Source organism: Eleutherodactylus coqui, chromosome 3 (assembly GCF_035609145.1).
Source record: "Eleutherodactylus coqui strain aEleCoq1 chromosome 3, aEleCoq1.hap1, whole genome shotgun sequence".
In the NCBI taxonomy this organism is placed as follows: Eukaryota; Metazoa; Chordata; class Amphibia; order Anura; family Eleutherodactylidae; genus Eleutherodactylus; species Eleutherodactylus coqui.
The window spans coordinates 75,660,207-75,680,793 of record NC_089839.1 but is presented as its reverse complement, the minus strand read 5'-3'; the positions used below and the strand labels follow the sequence as shown (position 1 = coordinate 75,680,793).

The following is a 20,587-nucleotide window of genomic DNA, read 5'->3' as shown; positions in this document are numbered from 1 at the left end:
TGCAGCTTAGAAAGGAAATCCAGCTCATCCAGTGACCCAGAAAAATTCTTAAAAATTTACAAAAACCTGACATGCTTCAGGCACATAACAGCACCCTAAGGCTTAATGTCCACGGGTGGACTTGAATTGCGGACGATCCGCAATAGAGAAACATGGGCATCCGCAGCTGAATCAAAGCATGTGGATTTTGTCTATATGAGCATTTTTGTTTTTTTACATACGTATGGCTGCTTACACACCTGCGCTGGGGATTTAGTTTTCCCACTCCGTTCAGGAAGCAGGAAAGGGGGAATCCCCGCGGCTGAACAGTTTTATCTGTGAATGGAACCGAATATCGCCGGATGGACCCCATTGACTATAATGGGGTTCGTCCACTTACCACATAGCTGCCTGATTTTTGGACGGAAGCAAAAGCGCTGTGATACTGGCCTAATACGCGGCGACTAGAAGCCATTAATTTCAATGGGTTTGCTCATGTGATGTTTAAGTGCATGGAAAAATACGCAGCATATCCTATTTTGGTGCGTATTACAAACACAGCATATTTCTGCTGGCATATTCACTTTCATGGTGTAAATACACAAGAAACCTGCCTGTATTCACGTATACAAACCCACAGGAATGGCTGAAATACACAAACACGTTCTAGTCCGTGTAAATACGTAGTGTGTATACACAACTGAACCCCGCAGGTGTCTATGTGAATGAGCTGTAACAGTAATCATAGGGCAGCTTTCATTTTACGTCAGCTGGTTGAGAAATGAAAGCCGCGCTGTGATTGGTCGTTCTGGTCAACAAGGAAGTCTTATGGTAGACTGTTATACTAAATGAAAAGTTTTGAGTTTGTTTCAATTGATATCAAATTCATGTATTGGAGTGTCATTAAAACAGGAGTTATGAGTGTCCGAAATCAGGAAGATCACTAGTAATAATCCTGAATATAGATCAATACATTCACACACAAAACTCACATAAAAGCAATAAAAGGCTGCCAACCCCTAAGCCCCGGCGGACCGGCCTGCCAACCCCTAAGCCCCGGCCTGCCAACCCCTAAGCCCCGGCCTGCCAACCCCTAAGCCCCGGCCTGCCAACCCCTAAGCCCCGGCCTGCCAACCCCTAAGCCCCGGCCTGCCAACCCCTAAGCCCCGGCCTGCCAACCCCTAAGCCCCGGCCTGCCAACCCCTAAGCCCCGGCCTGCCAACCCCTAAGCCCCGGCGGACCGGCCTTCTTCACCAATGAAATGAAGTAAAGAACATAGTAACTCATTTTCTTGCCTTTTACCTCTTTAGAGCTAGGCAGCTACGTACACCGCAAATGAATGGCTCTTCATAACATGTAACAAAGTTTATTAAACGGTATTCATCTTTCACTCATCTGGGATTAAATCTCGCCAACTACCCCTTTCCACTTTCATTGGAGCAAAATACTCCATAAAATCCAAAGAAGCGAGTTGAAATGTGAAGGTGGCTTCAATGATTGCCATTCCAGATTTGATTTATCTCTTCACATCCCCTGTCCAAGACATAAGACACTTACCTGGACAAATAGTGCTGCTATTGGTGGGCCCAAGACTAGAATCTAAGAAAAAACACAAAAACAAAGATGGTTTTCATGAGAAGTCTTGGTAACTTATGGCGCACACAGTACAGCTGCTTAGGGACATTCTTCAGTAATGCTGCCGATCAGCAGAGACCGATACGTGCTGAATGAGTTAATGGGAAGATCAGTAGCCAAGATGTAAAATGGCAGAAATTACAGGAACTTTAAGGCCCAATGTCCATGGACGGATTTTTGCTGTGAAAAAACGATTCTTCAGGCACGAGTGGAAACCAATTGCGGTTTCCGCTCGAGGATGATGGGGAAAAACAAACAAGCAAAAAACACTGTACTGCGCATGTCCTACGGCGAGCCATGCGGACCATCCGCAGTACAGAAGTAGTAAGAAGATGTGAGGAACGCACCAACGCCGCTGTGGCAGGGTCAGATTCCACTACGGGCTCCCACATGTGGAATCCGACTCGCATGTGGACATGAGGTCTTGGGTAGATTTTACATCTGCATTGAAACCTCCAACTGGGGTTTCCATCACAGATCGGGCTCAAAATACCAGGAGAAAAAAAAAAAAAGTGCTGCATGCAGTCAGGCGCTGTTCGGTTCTGTCCAGAGAGAGGAGTTTGGCCGGGTGGATTACCCTTTCCGGCTCCACAAATGGAATCCCCACCGCAGATGTGTAACCACCCTGGCTTCTTTTGCTGCACACAGCAAGTATTTATCAGCAGATTAAACCACCAACTATCCTTTGACATCTTATATTTGGGAAAACAAGCTTCCGAATGAGAGTATACTCAGTGGAGGCAGAACAGGGACTCCATGCAGTACAGCTGGAAATTTTTTCATGCATTTGCCCAGAATGGTGACATGGAACGGAAAGCCAAAGTTACGTTTCGACGTAACAAGTGATAATCGTTCCATTTAAAATGCGGGCCAACGACTGAACAAGAATCGGGCACTTTTCGTTCGTCGTTCAGTTTCAGCCGGACTAAAAATCATTGGCTTGTTCACTTCTCATTGCGTTTAAGTATTTGCGCTCAGTGTGTAACATAGGGATGTGGAGGACTGAACGAGTCCCAACGATGATCTGCCAGTCTGAACAGGCTGTACGAAAGCTAATAAGTGAGCGGTGATGTCAAACGAGAATCGGCTCTTCTAAAAGGGGCATTACTCATAACGAACAAATATAGTATAAGCATAAGACACAAGACTAACACACGCCGCCGTTGCCATCATACCCTTATCTGGTTTGTCTTCAGAGGTGTTTGCCAGGAGAGGTGCGGTGAGGACTTGCATACAATGATTGTAGAAGAAATTCAGAAACTCACTTTTTTCAGTTTTCTGTAAAAGAAAAAAAAGTGCATATTTTCACAAATACCGAGTTACGATGACCACGTCGTCACAGAACTTATCTATATTATCATGGCGATACACATTTTTTTTGCATCTTACATTGTGTCGTCTGCAGGAAAGGTTAATGTTAACAGTCCAGAAGACCCAATATTACACAGGTTTCTTAAATACTTCAAGGGTTATTCCAATCTCAGATCATTATGGCAACACAGGCTGAGGCAAAAGTCTGGACACACCTGTTTAACTGGTGTAATAATGTGAAAATTGACTTTCAATATGTGAAAGTAATAATTTTTGGTTTTGGTGATGTTTTTTGGCGACTATTTTGAAATCCAATAGTGAATTCAGCTCAGGCTTTTCAAATGGGAATGGGGTCATGTGATATCAGTCTTGGGTAGAATTTTCTCAGAAACATTGGAAATGTCAGTTTTGCATTCTTTACCAATTTTGTCCCGTCTTGACTCCTAAACAAGTAAATTGTGTCAGACATCCAATTAATCTGTTGCTACAGGTAAACGATCATACAGTTATCTAAAGAACATTGCACAGAAATTGTCCTCATCTGGGTAGGAAGGAGCATGTGTGACCCATTTCACACTCAACTGTATGCAAAATCAGCACAAAGTTTTGTGAAACTGGATCCATTGACAGCCGACAGGATGACCACAATCTGCAACAAGTGAGGAGGTGGCCACAAATGTCCCTGCATCACTTATTAAAATACCAAATGCAGTACCAGGCTGTTATAGATGGAAACCATTAGTCAACGGTCCATACTGCGGATTTTTCTGAATTAAAAATGGCATCCATACAAATGGCGCTGCAGTGCCTCAATACAGACGACCCAGGCAGATGGATGGAGTAGCAGGCAGTCGCGGATCCAGTGCACCCACATCATCTTTTCAGTAGAAAGGCATTGCTTTACAGGAATGGTGACATCAATCAATCTGGTATTGGCCAGATGAGAATTCATCATCAATTTACCCATCAAAACAATGAGTTTGCAAAAGATGATGGCTTGGTGTGGCACTTGGGGGACTTGTACCACAGAGCTTCTTTTTAGTGACAGATCACTTAACATTGAGATGTACCTCTAGATGTTACAGGACACCATATTCCCATTTGTGCTCAATGAGGACAGCGAGTTTCCACATTACTTTCAACAGGATGGCGCACACTTTGTTGTGGCTGCATCTGGAAACCCCGAGTATTGGACTGGCTGTAGAGGCCTGTAGAATAGCCGCCAAGGTCATCGGACTTAAAGGGGTTGTCCCGCGGCAGCAAGTGGGGTTATACACTTCTGTATGGCCGGAGCGGCCCCATTCAACAGAGCAGAAGACCGGACAGCGCAAGCGCATCTAATGGAAGGAGAAGGCAGCTTTAGTCGGCGCCATGGAGGCAGGGACGCCAGCACCGGAGGAGGTAAGTGTATAACTTCTGTATGGCTCATATTTAATGCACGATGTATATTACAAAGTGCATTAATATGGCCATTCAGAAGTGTATAACCCCACTTGCTGCCGCGGGACAACCCCTTTAATGTCTTCGGACTTTTATCTCTAGAGCCATTTAAACTCCCTTGTGCATATAAAAAAAAAAAAAAAAATGTAACATGATTCACCTAAAACAGCAAATCCTGCAGTTTGGCGCAGAAATATCACCTGTAGTTCTTCTGCAGGTTCCCGAAGACTGTATTAAAACGCTTAACCATGTGCGTCCGGCAGAATGATGGACAGATCGAACACATCATGTAAAGCACTTTGTGAAACTTTACCTTCACTTAACTCCTAAACAAGTAAATATAAGCCAAACCTGACACTTCCAGCGTGTTTGAGTAAATTCTAGCCAAGATAGATATCTATCACCTGACAGCTCCCCCTCCTATATGAAAAACCTGAGCTGAATTCAATATGGTAGATTTCAAAATGGCCATTGAAACCAAAACACAGCCACCCTTCCCAATTACTACTCACACATTGTTTTACCATTTAAACGCGCGTGTCCAGACTTTTGCCTCACCCTGTACATGTCTACATGCAACAGCCAGAGATGGTCAGGATTACAAAATTCAATAGCTGGCTGTGTACATTGTTTCCATAACTACCATCTAAGTTAAGGGGAGTTAACAGCACAGCCAGCTTGGTGGTTTCTATAATCCGTGCCACCACAGAGATTGGCATTTCCATCTCGGCCACAATTGTCTGAGGCCGGAATAACCTTTTAAAGCTGCCTAAATGTAGACATGTAGGTTTTAGTCCAGTGGGCAGCCTGAATTACCACATCTGTTTGCCCCCAAGCACTATATTTCATAAAAATGAACTAAAAAAAGGACAAAAAAAAAAAAATAAAATGATGCTTTTACCCATTTGCATGTTCTTACATTAGCGGTCGCTAACATGTTCTCAGGGTCTATCAAAGTCCGCAGAAGTCCCATCAATTGAACAGCTCCTCCAAGCTCAGGGTCCGTATCACAAATCATTTGCTCAATTACAACATTTATCAACAGAATGTCCTGCGGGAGGGAAGGGAAGAGGTGTTACAGTAACATAACCAATAGGAGCTCTCCTGCAATTGTGTTGTAGGACTACTAGAGACAACAGCAGGATTATTATAGGCCCAAAGTTCACTAATGCGCACCATTTACACAGGACAATTATCGCTCTAAATTACTTAAGACAAACGAATTTCAGTGATAATCGTGCAATGCAAATTGATGGCGTGAGGCAAGTCACTCACTATTAATTCGCAAGTAGTTATAAAAACAATCGCCAGCTTCCAGTTCCGTGTAAATGCTCACAGAGGTTGAATCACGGAGCGAGAAGCCTGCGATCAGCAGCGAAGTCTGTCTAATCGCTCTGCATTTATACCCTAAAGGGATATTTTATGCCTTCAGTGTGCAGTCACAGAAAGTATAAGATATCAGTTTAAGGTATAAGTATATTTTTTGTGGTGTCCCCTTCACTAAAACTTTAATAAAAGGTGATTTACCCCCCAGGACAAACCATACAGAGTGCACACTGTTACAAGACAGACAATATAGAATAAAGCATGACGGCAGCTTACAATCTGCGCACTTACGTCATCACTCTGCTGCGCTTCCTGCATCACAAATTCCCGGACCATAGATGGACTAAATTCTACCAGATATGAAAATATATCGGTTGCAGCTGCTCTAACTTGCAGGTCGTCCATACCCTAGAAGGAACAGGTGATTAATAACTCAACTGGATACTGAAAACAGATAAAAAGGAGAAAAGAGTCGAGAAACGTTCCACAAGTGCGTTCACACGTAGACGATTTTCTGCGTTTTCTTGCTGCACAACTGCAGCCGGTTTCACCCTTAGTTGAAATCAACTTGAAGTGGTGAAACCGGCTGTAGATCCGCACAAAAATTTATGACAAAATCCACTGCAAATCATGCCAGGTGTGAATGCACCTAACAAAGCAAGTCTTCCATCAATAGAAGGACTAGAGGCCATTTAGACACAACAATTATTGCTCAAAAGGTCTTTTGAGCGATAATCGTTGTGCCTCAATGGGCCTTTAGAAAATGTCTTCGCTTTTTTCTATTCCTAGACCGTGAAGGTCATGATATAGCCACAAATCCGTGTTATATACGGCTTTGCAAAGGCTGAAGTCTACAGCGTATGCTTCTGGTATTGAAAACCCATCTTCACTTGCATTGTACTCTGAAGATCTTTACTGTACAACTCGGTATTGAAAATTTACCACTAATATTCCACATGTGAACTCTTTCTAAATGTCCAGCTTAACTGAAGTGTAGGGTCTGTTACAGATAATCCCAAGGGTACGGTCCCACCTAGCGACTGGGTTATGGCAGCTGAGAACTCCCACCGGTGATACAGATCTGTATCAAATTAAGATCTGTATTAAATTAACATGGTTTTCAGAGACTGAACTATTGATGATCTAACCTCAGGATACATCAATAGTTGATAGTCAGGGTCCACAGCTCAGGACCGCAAACAATCACTAGTAATGCAGCCTACTGTCAGTGTGGATGGAGCCAGAAGCAGACAGTTCCTTCCACACTGCAGTGGCCTAGGCTGGTAATGCAGACAGCTTCTGGCTCTGTCCACAGAGTGCAGGACTCCCGCTAATCAGCTATTGATTAGCTCTGCTGAGGATAGATCATCAATAGTTCAGACTTAGAAAACCCCTTTAGGTGTTCGCTGCAAATGGACGCACATTTTATTTATTTATTTTTTTAAACACAAATCACGCGGCCAGTAACAAGCTACAGATAATGAACAATGTATATTGGCATTACCAGCCTGGTTCTCAGCCCCATGGTGATCGCTAAGTGGGACCAGACCCCAACGCAGCAACTGCTGTGCATTACACACTCCAGTCACAATCACTTTGGTTCACTGAATGATATGGGAAATGTCAGAATGTACCGGTGAGGACACAAAATACGACGGCAGCTTCGTGAAGATGGTGGTTTTATCATCATGCAAGAGGAATTCTAGAAGATCCATATTAAAAAAAACAAAAAAAAAAAAAACGTTCCTTTGTTGAAGTGTCAGTATAGAAATTAAGAAGCTCAACCCTCCATCTATTTCTTCACACCACTTTATACATCTTAGGGGAGCCAAAGAGGTCGGGCGCTCGGAGCAGATTGCAATTGAATCCCTCATTAGATACGGCTGATGCCCAAAGATCTTTCTGCAATAAGAAGGATTTCTCACATGGAACACTTTGTACCCAGTTTTGTACAAAGGAGCCATAACTGATCTGACTGAAGGCTACAGTCAATATTAGATTGCTTAACAGAGGGTCCTAAAGCGTCATGGGGGACACATTCTGGCACCCATAATCACTTGATAAGACTATTATAAAAAAGGGACTATCAATCTAGCGCTGTGATATGACAAATTACCCATTTGCAAAACAATAAGAACCCAATAAGCAGTAAACTAATGATATGCCGACCCTTACATGGCACTGGAAAATATAGATAAATCTCAGCATAAGTCCAAAGCAGGTGATTCTACAAGTCTGAGAGCGGGCGACCTACCATGACGATTTCCAGGGCAGGAAGAATTCCTAGATTTGCCAATGTTTTGAAAAAAGCGTCTCTATTTTGAGGTTGTAATGTCTGTGAAAATGCACAGAATTCCTTGAAAAAGTTTACCTGTAGAAAAAGACATCAATATTTTAAAGGTTCTTATGAAGTGGCGAAATGTTCATAAAGTTGCATCACACCTGAAGTATTTGCATTTGCTGGGCAACAGAAAAGAATTCATTGTTCTCTGCTATCAGCCATTTCAAGATGTGGAGAGACCAACGGCCCATTTACACGTAACTATTATCGCTCAAAATTCGTTCAAACAGATTTGGGCTATCATCGTTTAGTGTGAATGTAAAAAAAAACAAAAAACCTCACTTGTTCGTTGTGGTTTAAGCTGACTTTTCAGTGAACTTAAACCTTGTTGGCTCGCTGGCTTCTCGTCCCGTGTAAACGCTCAGCGCCTTGCATAGGGGTGAAGTGCTGAGTAAGAAACCTTAGAGCTGATGGCAGGACTTTCAGGGTTAACACCCACTTGCGGGGTTTTTTTTTTTTTAACTCTGCGATATCGCTGCGTTTTTTTAACGCGATTGTCAATGGGACTTCCTAATGTTAAAAACGCGTTGCGCAAAAATTTCAAAGCACAAACTTGCGATGCATTTTTAACATTTGAAAGTCCCATTGACAATCGCGTTTAAAAAAAAAAAAAAGGCAGCGATATCGCGGCGTTTAAAAAAAACAAAAAAACGCAAGTGGGTGTTCATCCTTAGTTCAAGGCCACATGTGCCCAAAGGGATGCATCAGCATCTGCAAATTATTTAAAGCATGCAGATTTGGTTTGCGGACCTTTTGGTTCAGAAAACAAGTCGCAGCATACTCCATTGTTCTGCAGATCCAGCACTTATTGCTTCCATTGAAGTCAATGGAAGCCGTCTGATTTGCGGCACACCCGCCACTGACACTGCAGACATGTTAAGAAGCGCTGGTTTAAAAGACAGTCGGCTCGTGTAAAAGGGCCTTAACGCTCCTTTTAGACAAAACGAATGAACTGGTGACATCCGTAGCTCGATGGTGCTCGGACCGCCCGTTTAGGCTGCACAAGTCTCTTTGAGAACCCTGCAGTTCTCCATCACTGATCGTTCAGGGTTTCACATTCCTATACGAACGATCAGTGTTTAAACTGCCCAACAAGTGAACGAGCCAGCGCTGGTTTTTATGCCGACTGACCCTGAATAACAATTTTCGTTCAGTTTTGCTCGTTTAAACAATTTTCTGTACACTAATAGTTCAGTCTAAAACCCAACAGTCCCATGGATTGTTGCTCCTGTGCTTAGACACAGGAGCGATGATCAGTGAATGGAGGCGGAGTGGGTTGGAAAGGATTTTCAGGCCACTCACCTCCATTCACAGATGAACGACTGCCTGTTTACACGGGCCGATCATCGTTTAACCTTTATGCCTGCACAAACGATAACTGAACTCATTATTGTTTGGCGTCCAATGGCTGGAAGCATTCACACTGAACAATTATCGTTCCAATCTGCAAGATCCAGTGAGAATTGTTCAGTTTAAAAGGGGCTGAATCCTTGGGTTCTGCAATATAATCACTGACAGAAAACCCAGTCAACGCCTCTCCTAACGATCAGCCCTTTATTGCCTCCATTCCCGGGGCCAGGAAGCTTCAGGAACACTTCTGTATGGACAGCAGCAGCTCCGGTTATAAGAGGAGCTTGCAGGAAGTGCCAGCTTTCTTTTACAATATGTTCTGATTGTACTTAAAAGAAGTGAAGGATCTGGAAACGTCTTACCAATTCCCGTCTTTTATCATCATCTGTCGCTTCATCTGTCAACTGCGCAAATACTTCTGACAAAAACTTTTCATCCTCCTGTAACAAAACAGAAAAAAGTCAGAAACTGCACGGCACCCATTCTAGTGCCCCATTTACGCGTGTCTAAACAAGTGGTCGATGTCTCCGCTAGTTGTTCGCGCAGGATGTTTGGACAGGCAAATCGCCGAGAACCACGGACGTCTTGTTCAGCGCGTCCCATTCTATGTTACAATCTGAGCGGGGAGCGTTTAGACGTAGCGAGAAGTGAGCGAACGAGCGATGACTTATGTAGGCTGAAACGGAGCGACACACAAAAAGCACACGATAGCTTCCTGTTTAGAAGTAACGATTATTGCACACATTCATTTAAACGAATTTTGAGCGGCAATCATTACATTAAAATAGACCTTAATTTATACAAAAAAGAAACAAGAAAAAAATACAAACCAAAACAATGCTATCAAAGCGCCTCAGATATAGCTATATGTGCAAAGTGCCATCTGCAAAGTGCCGACATCACTGGATCACAGTGCAGGCGGATTAACTATTGAATGGGCTTGTCCACTCATAAGCGCCTTAGGGCATTTTCACAAAATAAAGGCGCCCTGCCCCCCACCCTCTGTCCACAGTATATCAACCAGAGAATAGAGCCCCATTGTCTGAAGGTCACGGCTTATCTTGACATTACATGGATGCCTCTTTTTCTACCAATTAGCATTAAGAGTAATAGCAGGAAATGGCAACTGGTTATCTACAAGTAATCCCTGCATGAAGCCAATGGGCCACTAACAATATATGTGGGAAGTAAGACAAGTGCAGGAAGGGAAACATCTATTACTATATTTACTATATAAGAAGTAATAGGAGGCTTGTTCTAACCAGAAGAGTATGAATGAGCCCAGGAGTTCATATAGAGCAGCCTCATCAGGGTCCCCGGACTTGGTGGCCCCCCCACTATTTGCTCGGGGTGTTACAAGGACATCGACCATGACCATAGCTAGGCAGTCATACAGCGCAAGGCATCACTTGCCTAGAGCACCATAAACTAATTTCTGGTGCCAGTGGAGGAGGCGACAGGGAGACGAGTGATGGATTGTTTATATATACACCCCCGCTTCCTGGTTCCCGCCTGTAAAGGCCACAAGCGGCTAAAAATCTGACTCTTTTCGGAGTTCTGTGCCCACACTCCTTTATAGACTTGTTAGGCGAGCGCACGGGACTCTGATTAGCCAGATTTTTCTGCCACTGGAACACAAGTATTTTAAAAAAAGCAAAACAAGTGGGAAAACAGAAGAGACCAAAAAAATTTCCTCCGCCTCCCTGTCATGTCCCCTAACAGCCCCATAACTTATTGGTCTATGGTGCTGGGGAAACATGACAGGTTCTCTTTAACCCCTTCCCATACCAGGGTGTATATTTATGTCCTGGAGCGTCAGGGTATGTATAAAGAGATCATGGGGCAACCTCTTTATACAGCGCGGGCGTCAGCTGTTTATTACAGCTGACACCCGCGGGCAATAGCTGCAATCAACCACGCGGTTATTAATAACCTTTAAATGCCGCTGTCAATTCTGACAGCAGCATTTAAATTCCCCAAGCGATGTTCGGTGGTCCCGTATGCCCCCCACCCCTGGCGTGAGATCGCAGGGAGCCATACGGGTGTCATGGCAGCCAGGGGCCTTTTGAAAGGCCCCAGTGCTGCCTTTCAAGCCATCCCCGTAGGGGGGGCTTGATAGACTGTCTTTCAAATCGCAGTATGACGTAATGCTATAGCATCTCGACATAGTTGTGCGAAGGCTGATTTTGTGCAGAACGTCCTGTAATTCTTGTTAGTACCATTTTGAATACATATGACTTTTTGATCATTTTTTCTTGGGGCACAATTCGGGTGTTTTGTTTTTTTTCCTGACGATGTTCACCATGTGGGATGAATAATGTGTAACTGATGGATGCAGCGATACCAAATAGGTCTTTTTGTTTTATTAAGATTCTTTAAAGAACTTATTTTTACTTTTTTCTTTAGTCCCCAGAAAGGACCACAACTTGTGATGCTTTGATCGCTCCTGCAGTATAATGTAATGCCATAGCATTACATCATGCCACGCTCTGATAGACAATTAAGCCACGGCATAGCCATGACTTGACAAGCACTCTGCAATGGCAGAGATGGGGCCTTTCAGAAGGCTGCAATGACAACCACACTGCAACCCGCAATCTCATTGTGGGGAGGGTGCGTATGAGACACACGAACATTGGTCGGGGCATTTAAAGGGTTTACAGCTCCGATGAGCAGCGCAGCTTCTCGGAGCTGTTGCAGGTGGGTGTCGGCTGTAAGAAACAGCCGACACCCGCATTGTGTAGAGCGGAATCCACCAACGATCCCCCTTAATACAAACCCCGATGCTGCAGGACGTAACTAAAGGCTTAAATATTCAAAAAATAAAAAAAACAAAAAAAATACACACTGTTTCCCCAGTCACAATAATCTGTAAACCGTTTTCATCTCAAAAATAATAAAAACTACAAGTCAACCTGCAAAAGCCTTTACAGATCTGTCTGAGAAAAAACACAAAGAAAAAACAAAACACATCATATAAAGCTTTACAAGTTAAGTGAGGGCAACGTTTCACAAACATGTAGGAGACGAGGCAAGGCTGACATATCACATGACCCCCTTAACATTTGTAAAACCTGAGTTGAATTTAATATGGCAGATTTAAACCCCCCCTCCCCCAAAAGAAAACCCAAAAATATCACCTCCACAAAAAAAAAAAAAAAAAAAAAATGCAGCCTCCCTCCCAGTTATTACTTCCACACTTGGAAGTAAATTTTCTAATTATCACAGCAGTTAAAACAGATGTGCCCATACTTTTGCTTCATCCTGTGTATATATTTTTTCCTTTGGTATGGGCACGAGCCTCAATTATTTTAGGAGTTTAGTAGGCGAGGCTGCAGCTAGGAGTGTTACCTGTACATTGTATTACTCCAGTTGTTGTCTGACCAGAGATGGCATCAAACAGCTTACACAAGCTCTCTGATGTTGTGTCAGCAGGTTGTCGCACCCTTTACTTACCTCGGACACAACATGCCATGTCCATAAAGATAAACCTGCCATGACTACAGGGCAAAAAAAAGGCAGTATAGCCAAGTATGGCGGTAAGTAAGACTCGTGCGACAGACAGCAAATCCGCTGTACTCAATAGGGACACAAATCGAATAGATCACCTGTGAAACCATCTGGAACCTGAAAAGCAAATTTCTAGTAACAAGAACTTTCAGCGATAAAGCGTACACATGGTGAACTTTATATGCACATTTACATAATGGAGGCTTAGGGCTCAGTCACATGACTGATTTCAGCACGTATTACGGCCGCGTGACAGGCGGTGAATGGAGTCAATGAAAGTGAGTAGACTTCCACTGATCCGTTCACATTAGCGTGAAGACACTGCGTGTAGTCATGTGCGAGAAAGATGGCAGCATGCTGTATTTCTTCACGTACCACACAGCGTGAGCCCTATATGTTTGTGTAGGAAGCGTAAGCAAACAGTGCCCATATGCAATATAAGGTGTATGGGCAGCGATTCATACCCAACCCCCGCTATGATACAGAGCGAGGAATAGAAAAAAAAGGCACTCTGCACATGTTGTGTACGTGAGATATGCAGGCATGTGCAGTACACTCGCAGCCATGCACGGTCTATTTACAAACATCCGTAAAATGCTATGGAAGATGTGCAGCCTTTTAGGCCGCCTGCACACGAACGGATTTGCAGTGCGGAGCCGCAATAAATGCCGTTCATGGCATGCTATGGGAAATAGATTTTTCCTGCACACAAGTGAAAACCACTTACGGTTTCCACGAGCGGAGGGGGACAAAAAGCTCAATTTTTGCGCAGTGTCCACACTGACAGCTTTCATTCAAGTCAATGGAATCAGTCTGACCCGTGGCATGTCCACAATTGACATTGCGGAGAGATTGCGGATTCAACATCATCGCCTAGCGCCGACGCGGAAAACATTTAAAAAAAATCTGGACTGTGCATGTCCAACGGCAGCTTACCACGACCATCCACAGTACAGAGAAAAGAAGAATAAGACAGGTACGCGTGTCTGCCGGCTGCTGTCAGTGTTGGACTCCGCTGCTCCTGAATGCAGAGTCTAACCCATTCGTATGCAGGCGGCCTTACTGATACGGTCATGTGAATGAGTCCTTAGAGCAACACTCTGGTTTGGGTATTACATTCTGTCCTAGACCGGCGGGGGGACATTAGCTGCACTTGATTCTCTGACATCTCTACAATCATTTCAGTGACAATATTTTCAATTCTTTACATAAAGATCAACATTTTCCAACCTTAATGTAGATAAATTCACCCTTGTGTTAAGTCCACAGGCCCAGCTTTACAAGTCAGCGTGGGAACACGTCCCCATACTAGCAGCTGTGTTGAGGCTCTTAACTCTTCTTCAGGCTCACAAAACGTCACGGACAGCAAAATTGCTGTAGAATGTGAGCCAAAAATCAGCAGCAATAAAACGGCAGAATATAAGTGAATACGGCTTTAACAGCAGAAAAAAGCTGCCATGATAGTCATGCTGCAAATCTGAAAGTCTGCAGGCCGCCCCATTTGTTGCAAAAATGCCACAGATAGTCACCATGGAATTCTTTCATTGATGTGCGCTCATACCCCAAGATTGGTCACACGCATTCTGCGAGTTCCATCTGATTGCGATGTGGAGGAATCCCACGTGTGACAACAACAGATTTCAATGCGTTTGTGCACAACAATTTCTCTCTCATAGCGATGTTGAGATACACATTACTGTATGTGATGCAATACGTTTTTTAACAAACTACTGGAAACACTAGTGTAATTTAGAAGTACATGGAGGAGATGCTTTTTTGAGCAAAACCACATGGTGCTTGCATCCAGATCACAAGTCTGGAGTGAGATATGCGTCTGGGAGTTTCTGCAGAGAGGAGCCGGCCACTCTAAGTTATGGTTTTCTTAAGCCGCTTCCACTACTTCAAAAAAAAAAAAAAAAGCAGGGGGTATGAATCCATAATATCCAAGTGTGAACGAGCCTTAAAGTTGTAACACTAAAAACCTGTAAGAGGTCGGAAGATACATTTCTCTATATACTTACTGTCAGAAATCTGCTCCGAGTGAGGCCGAACTTACACAGCCGTAAACATAGATCACCGTGGGGCTCCCGCAGTGTTTTAAAACTGTGAACCCGGCCATCACCCTGCGTACGACTGCAAAAGTGCACTGCGCAGAGAACAATGGGTTCCATCTTGGGTATATACGCAGCAAAATAGAACATGTTGCGTTCTATTTTGCACTTGCGAATTATGCAATTCCGACACGCTAATGTGAGAGGAACTGCATAAGGCAATGTGATCAATTGCCTTCGAGTTACCACGTATCACGTATATACAGAGCCGCGTAATACGCAATTCCAGGACGTGTGAGCCCGGCCTTCTAGGCCTCATCTGCCTTACATTCATAGTGAAGATGTATACTGTCACATAGATGAATGATCAGCAAGGCCGGGATCTCAGAACGATCCAGTGAACCACACATCCGTAGAAAGTTCTCAATCACAACTATGACAATTAAACCCCAATTTTAAAGGTGACCAGTGAGGTGTTGACATTCTGTAAGTGCAGCAATAATACTTACTTGCAGCATGCTGACTATCTCCACTTTGTTGAAGAATATGAAGGATGTGAGTGTAGAGAGAAAATTGTCTTCAAAGACAGATGGCGTAGGCAAGATGACGTCTTGGATGTACTGTACCCTGTACGTCTGGTGAATCTTTTGTCTGAGTTCGGAGTCTGTTATGGGGATTACTTCCTTGAACTTAGCAGTTTTGGTCAAGAATTCCCGGTGTCTCTTTGGCTGGGCCAAGGCTGGGTCATACTCCAAGCACCCCACAACATCCATAATACACTCGTCCGAAAACATCACCTCAAACAGAGTTGCTTTATTGAGAAATAGAATTCCTCGTATAATCTCGTATAAGTGATGCAAACCTTCGGCGTTATCCATATTTTCGCAGGTTTGGAAGAGCTGCAGCAGTTTCTTTATGTAGCCCTCATTCTCCAGGGCTAGCGCTAGCTTCTCTCTACGGATGGGCGACGACAGGACTGAGGTAACAAGGTCAGCAATCTCTTCAAGTTTACTGAGTTCACAAGTAGGAAGATCGATCAAGCTGCTTGTGTCAGGCATCTCCTCAAAGCGCTCCTCTTCAGATTCATCAATGGGGTCTTGTGTCACTTCTACAGAGGGGTCTTTTCCTTGAACCTAAAAATGTAAAAATGCGTAACGTTACTGTATAGGCAGCTGCAATATGGTGAAATACATTGCCAAAAAAAATTAGCCCTATGACTTCAATACAACAAGTGTCTCTCACACCAATAGGAAAAGACTGGCAGAGCTATACATAGTTTGTAATAGAACAGACATAGCCATGTACATCATATTAGACCAGCTTCACATCTGCGCCGCAGGTTCCGTCGCAGATCCGGTTGAAAGTACCGAAAGAAAGTATTGGGCAGAAAGCAGGGGGACCCCATTATAGTCAGTTAAGGGGGTTCGTCCATCTCGTTCCAGCAATGGAGCAGTTGTCCATGGGGATTTCCCTTTTCCTCTAAACAGAATCCCCGACGCAGATGTAAAGCCACCGTTAGACCCAGCAGCTTGGGCCCAACACTAGCATAACTCTGGTTGCTTTTATGCATGTAAAGAAGGCATATTAGCATGCAAATTCTCTGACATTCCAAGTGTAGAGTCTGCTGATTTATACACAAGTGTGAGGAAGGTGTCCTGGTGTTGGCAGGTTGTTAAGATTTTACTACACAAATACAAGATCCTAATTAGATGCACCCTAAGACCCCCTGTCCACGGCTGTGATTTCGCCGGCGGTAAATCGCCGGTGAATCACGGCGTCTGAAGCCTTCCATAGCGTTGCTATGGAAAGCGCCGGCCCTGTGTCCACGAGCAGAGAATAACTGCGATTCTCTGCTCGTGGTCGGCAATTTGCAGCATGCTGCGAATTGCTGCGATTCTCCACGGTCAGCCCATCTGTCAGATAAGGCTGACAGCAGAGATCCGTCTGCGTCTCCTGCTCCCGGGCGGCGGCTCCCGCAACGCCCATGGACAGGGGTTTTTAAGGACCATTTACACACAATGATTATCGCTCAAAAGCCATCTTTTGATCAATAATCGTGTGTAAATGTGTGCCTATGCAAAAACACCTGAAGGGGGATGCAAAAGACTGCTGCAGCTGAAAAAATATGCCACTGATGGAGGGGGAAAAAGAAAAACAGCACATTTTGGGAGCACTTTTCCCATTTCTCTATTGACCCCTAGCCAACATCTGGTCGCAGCAGTTTTTGCTGCTAAATCAGTGTTTTTAAGAAAAACTATGTAAAAACCTCCCTTCAGCTACTATTTTTACTAAAGGGTTCTCGGCTTTGGACAATACCTACTTTGTGATCAATATTTTGTCACGGCATCCTACAATGTCCACACGGACTCCAGCAGTCAGCTGAAATGTGGGGGAAAGGGTTTATTTTCCCTGCGGTGACACTCTAGGGAAGAGGATTCTGGAAGCATTCGTTCACATGTCCAGCACATGGGTGATGGGTATTCTGGCTAGGAGGAACTCCTTTTAAAAAGGATGGGGGAGGGGTAGTCTTACAAAGAACCTGTAGATTAGTATATATCACCACAGAGGAGGGCACCCCCATTTGGTTTAGATAACTAGCCATCTGATGGGGGGGTTGGACCCAGGGTGAATACCAAAAAGGAGTTGTCTCCAACATGAAGGCATACAGGTTTTGTATGTTATGCTGTGACCTATCAGTCCACATCTGCTGTAATTGAATCTCCAGATCGTACAAAACTCGTAGGATGCTGAAGTTGGCATTCCAGATGGTCCCATACACTGTCTGTTAACAATAAATCTGCCGACCGAGCAGGCCATGGGGAAGAAGGAGCGGGAGGTGTGTGTGTGTGAAAAGGGGAGGGGGGGGGGGGGGGGGAGTGGATGTTACAGGTAGTTCATGTAATGGGCACTGTGAGAGACCTAATGTCCTTCAGCCAGGGACATTCAACGATGGTATCTCCACCGTCTCTGGATGGCAGACAGTTCTCCTGCTGTGCAAATCAAACCAGTGTTCCCAATGAACATAAAGTGCAACAATGCAATCCTGCTGATGCATCTAACGTGCAATTTCAAGTCATCATCTGACTCAGATACACGTCATAAGTAAACAAATAAATTACAATTGAGCCAAAAAAAACAAAAAACACATTACCTGACATATCTTTTCCCATATTTCGTCACAGCCGGCCTTTTCTTGAAAGCTGAGAGCCAAGTCATAGTTTTCTGCTTCGGACCAAACTATCAGTGTATCCTAGACAAAAGCAAACATATGACATGGTTTAGATATGAAAGAACAAACGTTTTTGCAGGGAGCAACGGTCCAAAATGCCCCCTCAATGCTGTACAAATCTTATTTGCCCCTACTGGAGAAGTTTAGTGAAGGTGGTTGCTGCTTTAGGGGATCTAAAAGCTATTAAGTTCAAGGGTTCACTTAAACACATAGAAAATAAAAAATTGGGAGAGAAAAAGTAAAAAGCTTAAAAGGTCCTCCACCAATCACATTCAGCTGAAGGCCACGCCAATACATACCTGCTGCTTCTGATATGCAGTATTTGGATTTATCTTCGATTCTAAAAGCAATGAACCTGAGAAGACACAACCATGAAGAATTAGAATACAAGTATTAAACGGCAGAAGCACCACACTCATTACTACTATACCACCGCCACATGCAGCCATTAAATGGTAATATATATATAAAAAATAAAAAAGTAAGAACATCCTGTTCGAGCAGCGTTATTAAAACTGCAGCATATTACGCCATATTTCCTCCCAACCCACATATACATTTTAATAAGGACTTTTTGCCCACTAAATAGCTCTAATAGGAATATTAGGCAATTCTGTAGAGTGACTAAATCCCCAACATTTGCCTTTGAATTGTTTTTTATTTTTTGATTGTAGAATCTTCTATTATGTTCTCTGTACATGACTATGGGGGCGGCCATCCTTCCCTGAGCTACATTTACCAGCATTAAGAAAATATGATTTACGGCTGCTTTATGGGCTATTCACACAATGGACCCATTGACTTGTATGGGAGACTGCTCGAGGCATGTTGTGAGCTACGCGGGGGTCATTGTAGAGGAAAGGGAGTAGATGGTCACAGCTTATACCTATTGTGGATGGTGGATGCTGTGTCATCTACATATAGGAGTTACATCTCAGTGTAATCCTGCTGGTAAGGTTAGTGAGAGGACTAGTATTGGACCCTGCGGTCAGTGTGAAAAAAAAAAACCGCAGAATTTTAGTATACACTTTATAGATACAGAAAAAAAAAAAAAAAAAATTATATATTTTTTTTTTTAACACATTGTGACCGGAGAGAGAAAAACAAAAACTCTTTAAACATATAGTTAACATAAAAGTGTGATAAATATAACAGGCGATTTTCTGATGACACATTCGCTTTAAGGCTGGGTTCACACACGGGGCAGAATTGCCGCGGAGTTTGACTTTCTGCACGGAAATTCCACCAGCAGTCTTCATCCCGGGATAGAGCAGCAAAGTGGACAAGATTTGCAAAAATCTCGTCCACATGCCACAGATAAGCCATTGCGGCCAAGCCATGATGAAACCAAAATGCCGCGTGGAATTCAAAGCTGCGGCATGTCAATTATATCGCCGTCTCCACGGCGGCCTCTCTCCTGTCTGTAGGGAGAGAAGGCTGCAGCGAAATGTAGGAGGTGAAGCCGCTTCAAAACCGCCGTTTTGAAGCTGCATTTCTGCCGCGGAAATCTCACAGTATTTCTTTGCGGTCATTCTGCAAGATTTCCACGGGATTTATGGCCCATGTGAACCCAGCCCAAGCACTCAAAAATTCACATGTAAACATACCCAAGTTAGCAGAAACCTTAAGTAGCAGTTTAGGATATCCTAACATTCGGCACAATCTGTCTAAGAGCTACTTCACACCTGCATTAGTGGCTGACTGAAGGGCCTTCTGTTAGGTCTCCAGCTGCCAATCATCGCCCTGCTGTGATCACATCTCTAGGTGCTCCATAGGTGACCCGTCTCTGAAACTACTTACATACCATTCACTAATGATTATGGCATTTGATGGGTAAAAAGGAAGCTGGTATCTGAGGTTTCTCCTACTCTGGTCGTTCGAGCAGGAGCCTGGCTGTCTGTAAACAGCAGAGTACCCCCCCCCCCCCCAAAAAAAAAAAAAAAAAAAATGGGACACCTGTACTAGGCAAGATGAGCCATCAGCCTTAGTCCTAGGCCCCTTCAGGTCTCTGGATATTGCTTACTGTTGTAAACTATTTTCATGGCCGCCATTCAAGAGCCACAGCTTTAATTTTTCAACAAACAGCCACGTGAGAGCTTGTTTTTCTTGTTTGTTTTAGAGGTGGGGGTGAGCTGTATGGTCGAGTTGGATTTTATTAGATCATACTTTTTCCATATTTAAAAATTCAGAGATGCTTTTAAAGGTTCTTAAACTTTGTTTTCTGGAGATCTTTTGATTGCTTCTACAATACACCGCATTACTTCTGTATTGGAGTGTGTTCATTCCTGGCTGTCATTCTATGGCCACAGGTAGGGTGCAATAGAAAGGCAGACGTGCAGGCTTTCACTAATCCTCTGGCTACCCTGACAACTTAATGACACCCCATGTTCGTTGATGGTGGTGTGGAAGTCAGGA

At 43.8% G+C, this 20,587-nt stretch overlaps 1 protein-coding gene across 2 annotated transcripts in view; it reads right to left on the bottom strand.

The window, feature by feature from the left end:
- Window positions 1–20,587, bottom strand: part of PPP4R3B (protein phosphatase 4 regulatory subunit 3B) — a 42,379-nt gene that overhangs the window by 9,231 nt on the left and 12,561 nt on the right. The window contains exons 2-10 of one of the 2 annotated variants that reach the window (XM_066595750.1): window positions 18,472–18,527; window positions 18,095–18,193; window positions 15,453–16,076; window positions 9,745–9,822; window positions 7,946–8,062; window positions 5,983–6,099; window positions 5,267–5,416; window positions 2,790–2,892; window positions 1,537–1,578 (exon numbers count right to left, since the gene is read on the bottom strand). In XM_066595750.1, coding sequence (XP_066451847.1) covers window positions 1,537–1,578; window positions 2,790–2,892; window positions 5,267–5,416; window positions 5,983–6,099; window positions 7,946–8,062; window positions 9,745–9,822; window positions 15,453–16,076; window positions 18,095–18,193; window positions 18,472–18,527 — 1,386 coding nt within the window. The remainder of the gene's footprint in view (window positions 1–1,536; window positions 1,579–2,789; window positions 2,893–5,266; window positions 5,417–5,982; window positions 6,100–7,945; window positions 8,063–9,744; window positions 9,823–15,452; window positions 16,077–18,094; window positions 18,194–18,471; window positions 18,528–20,587) is intronic. The other variant, XM_066595751.1, reaches the window with a different exon arrangement.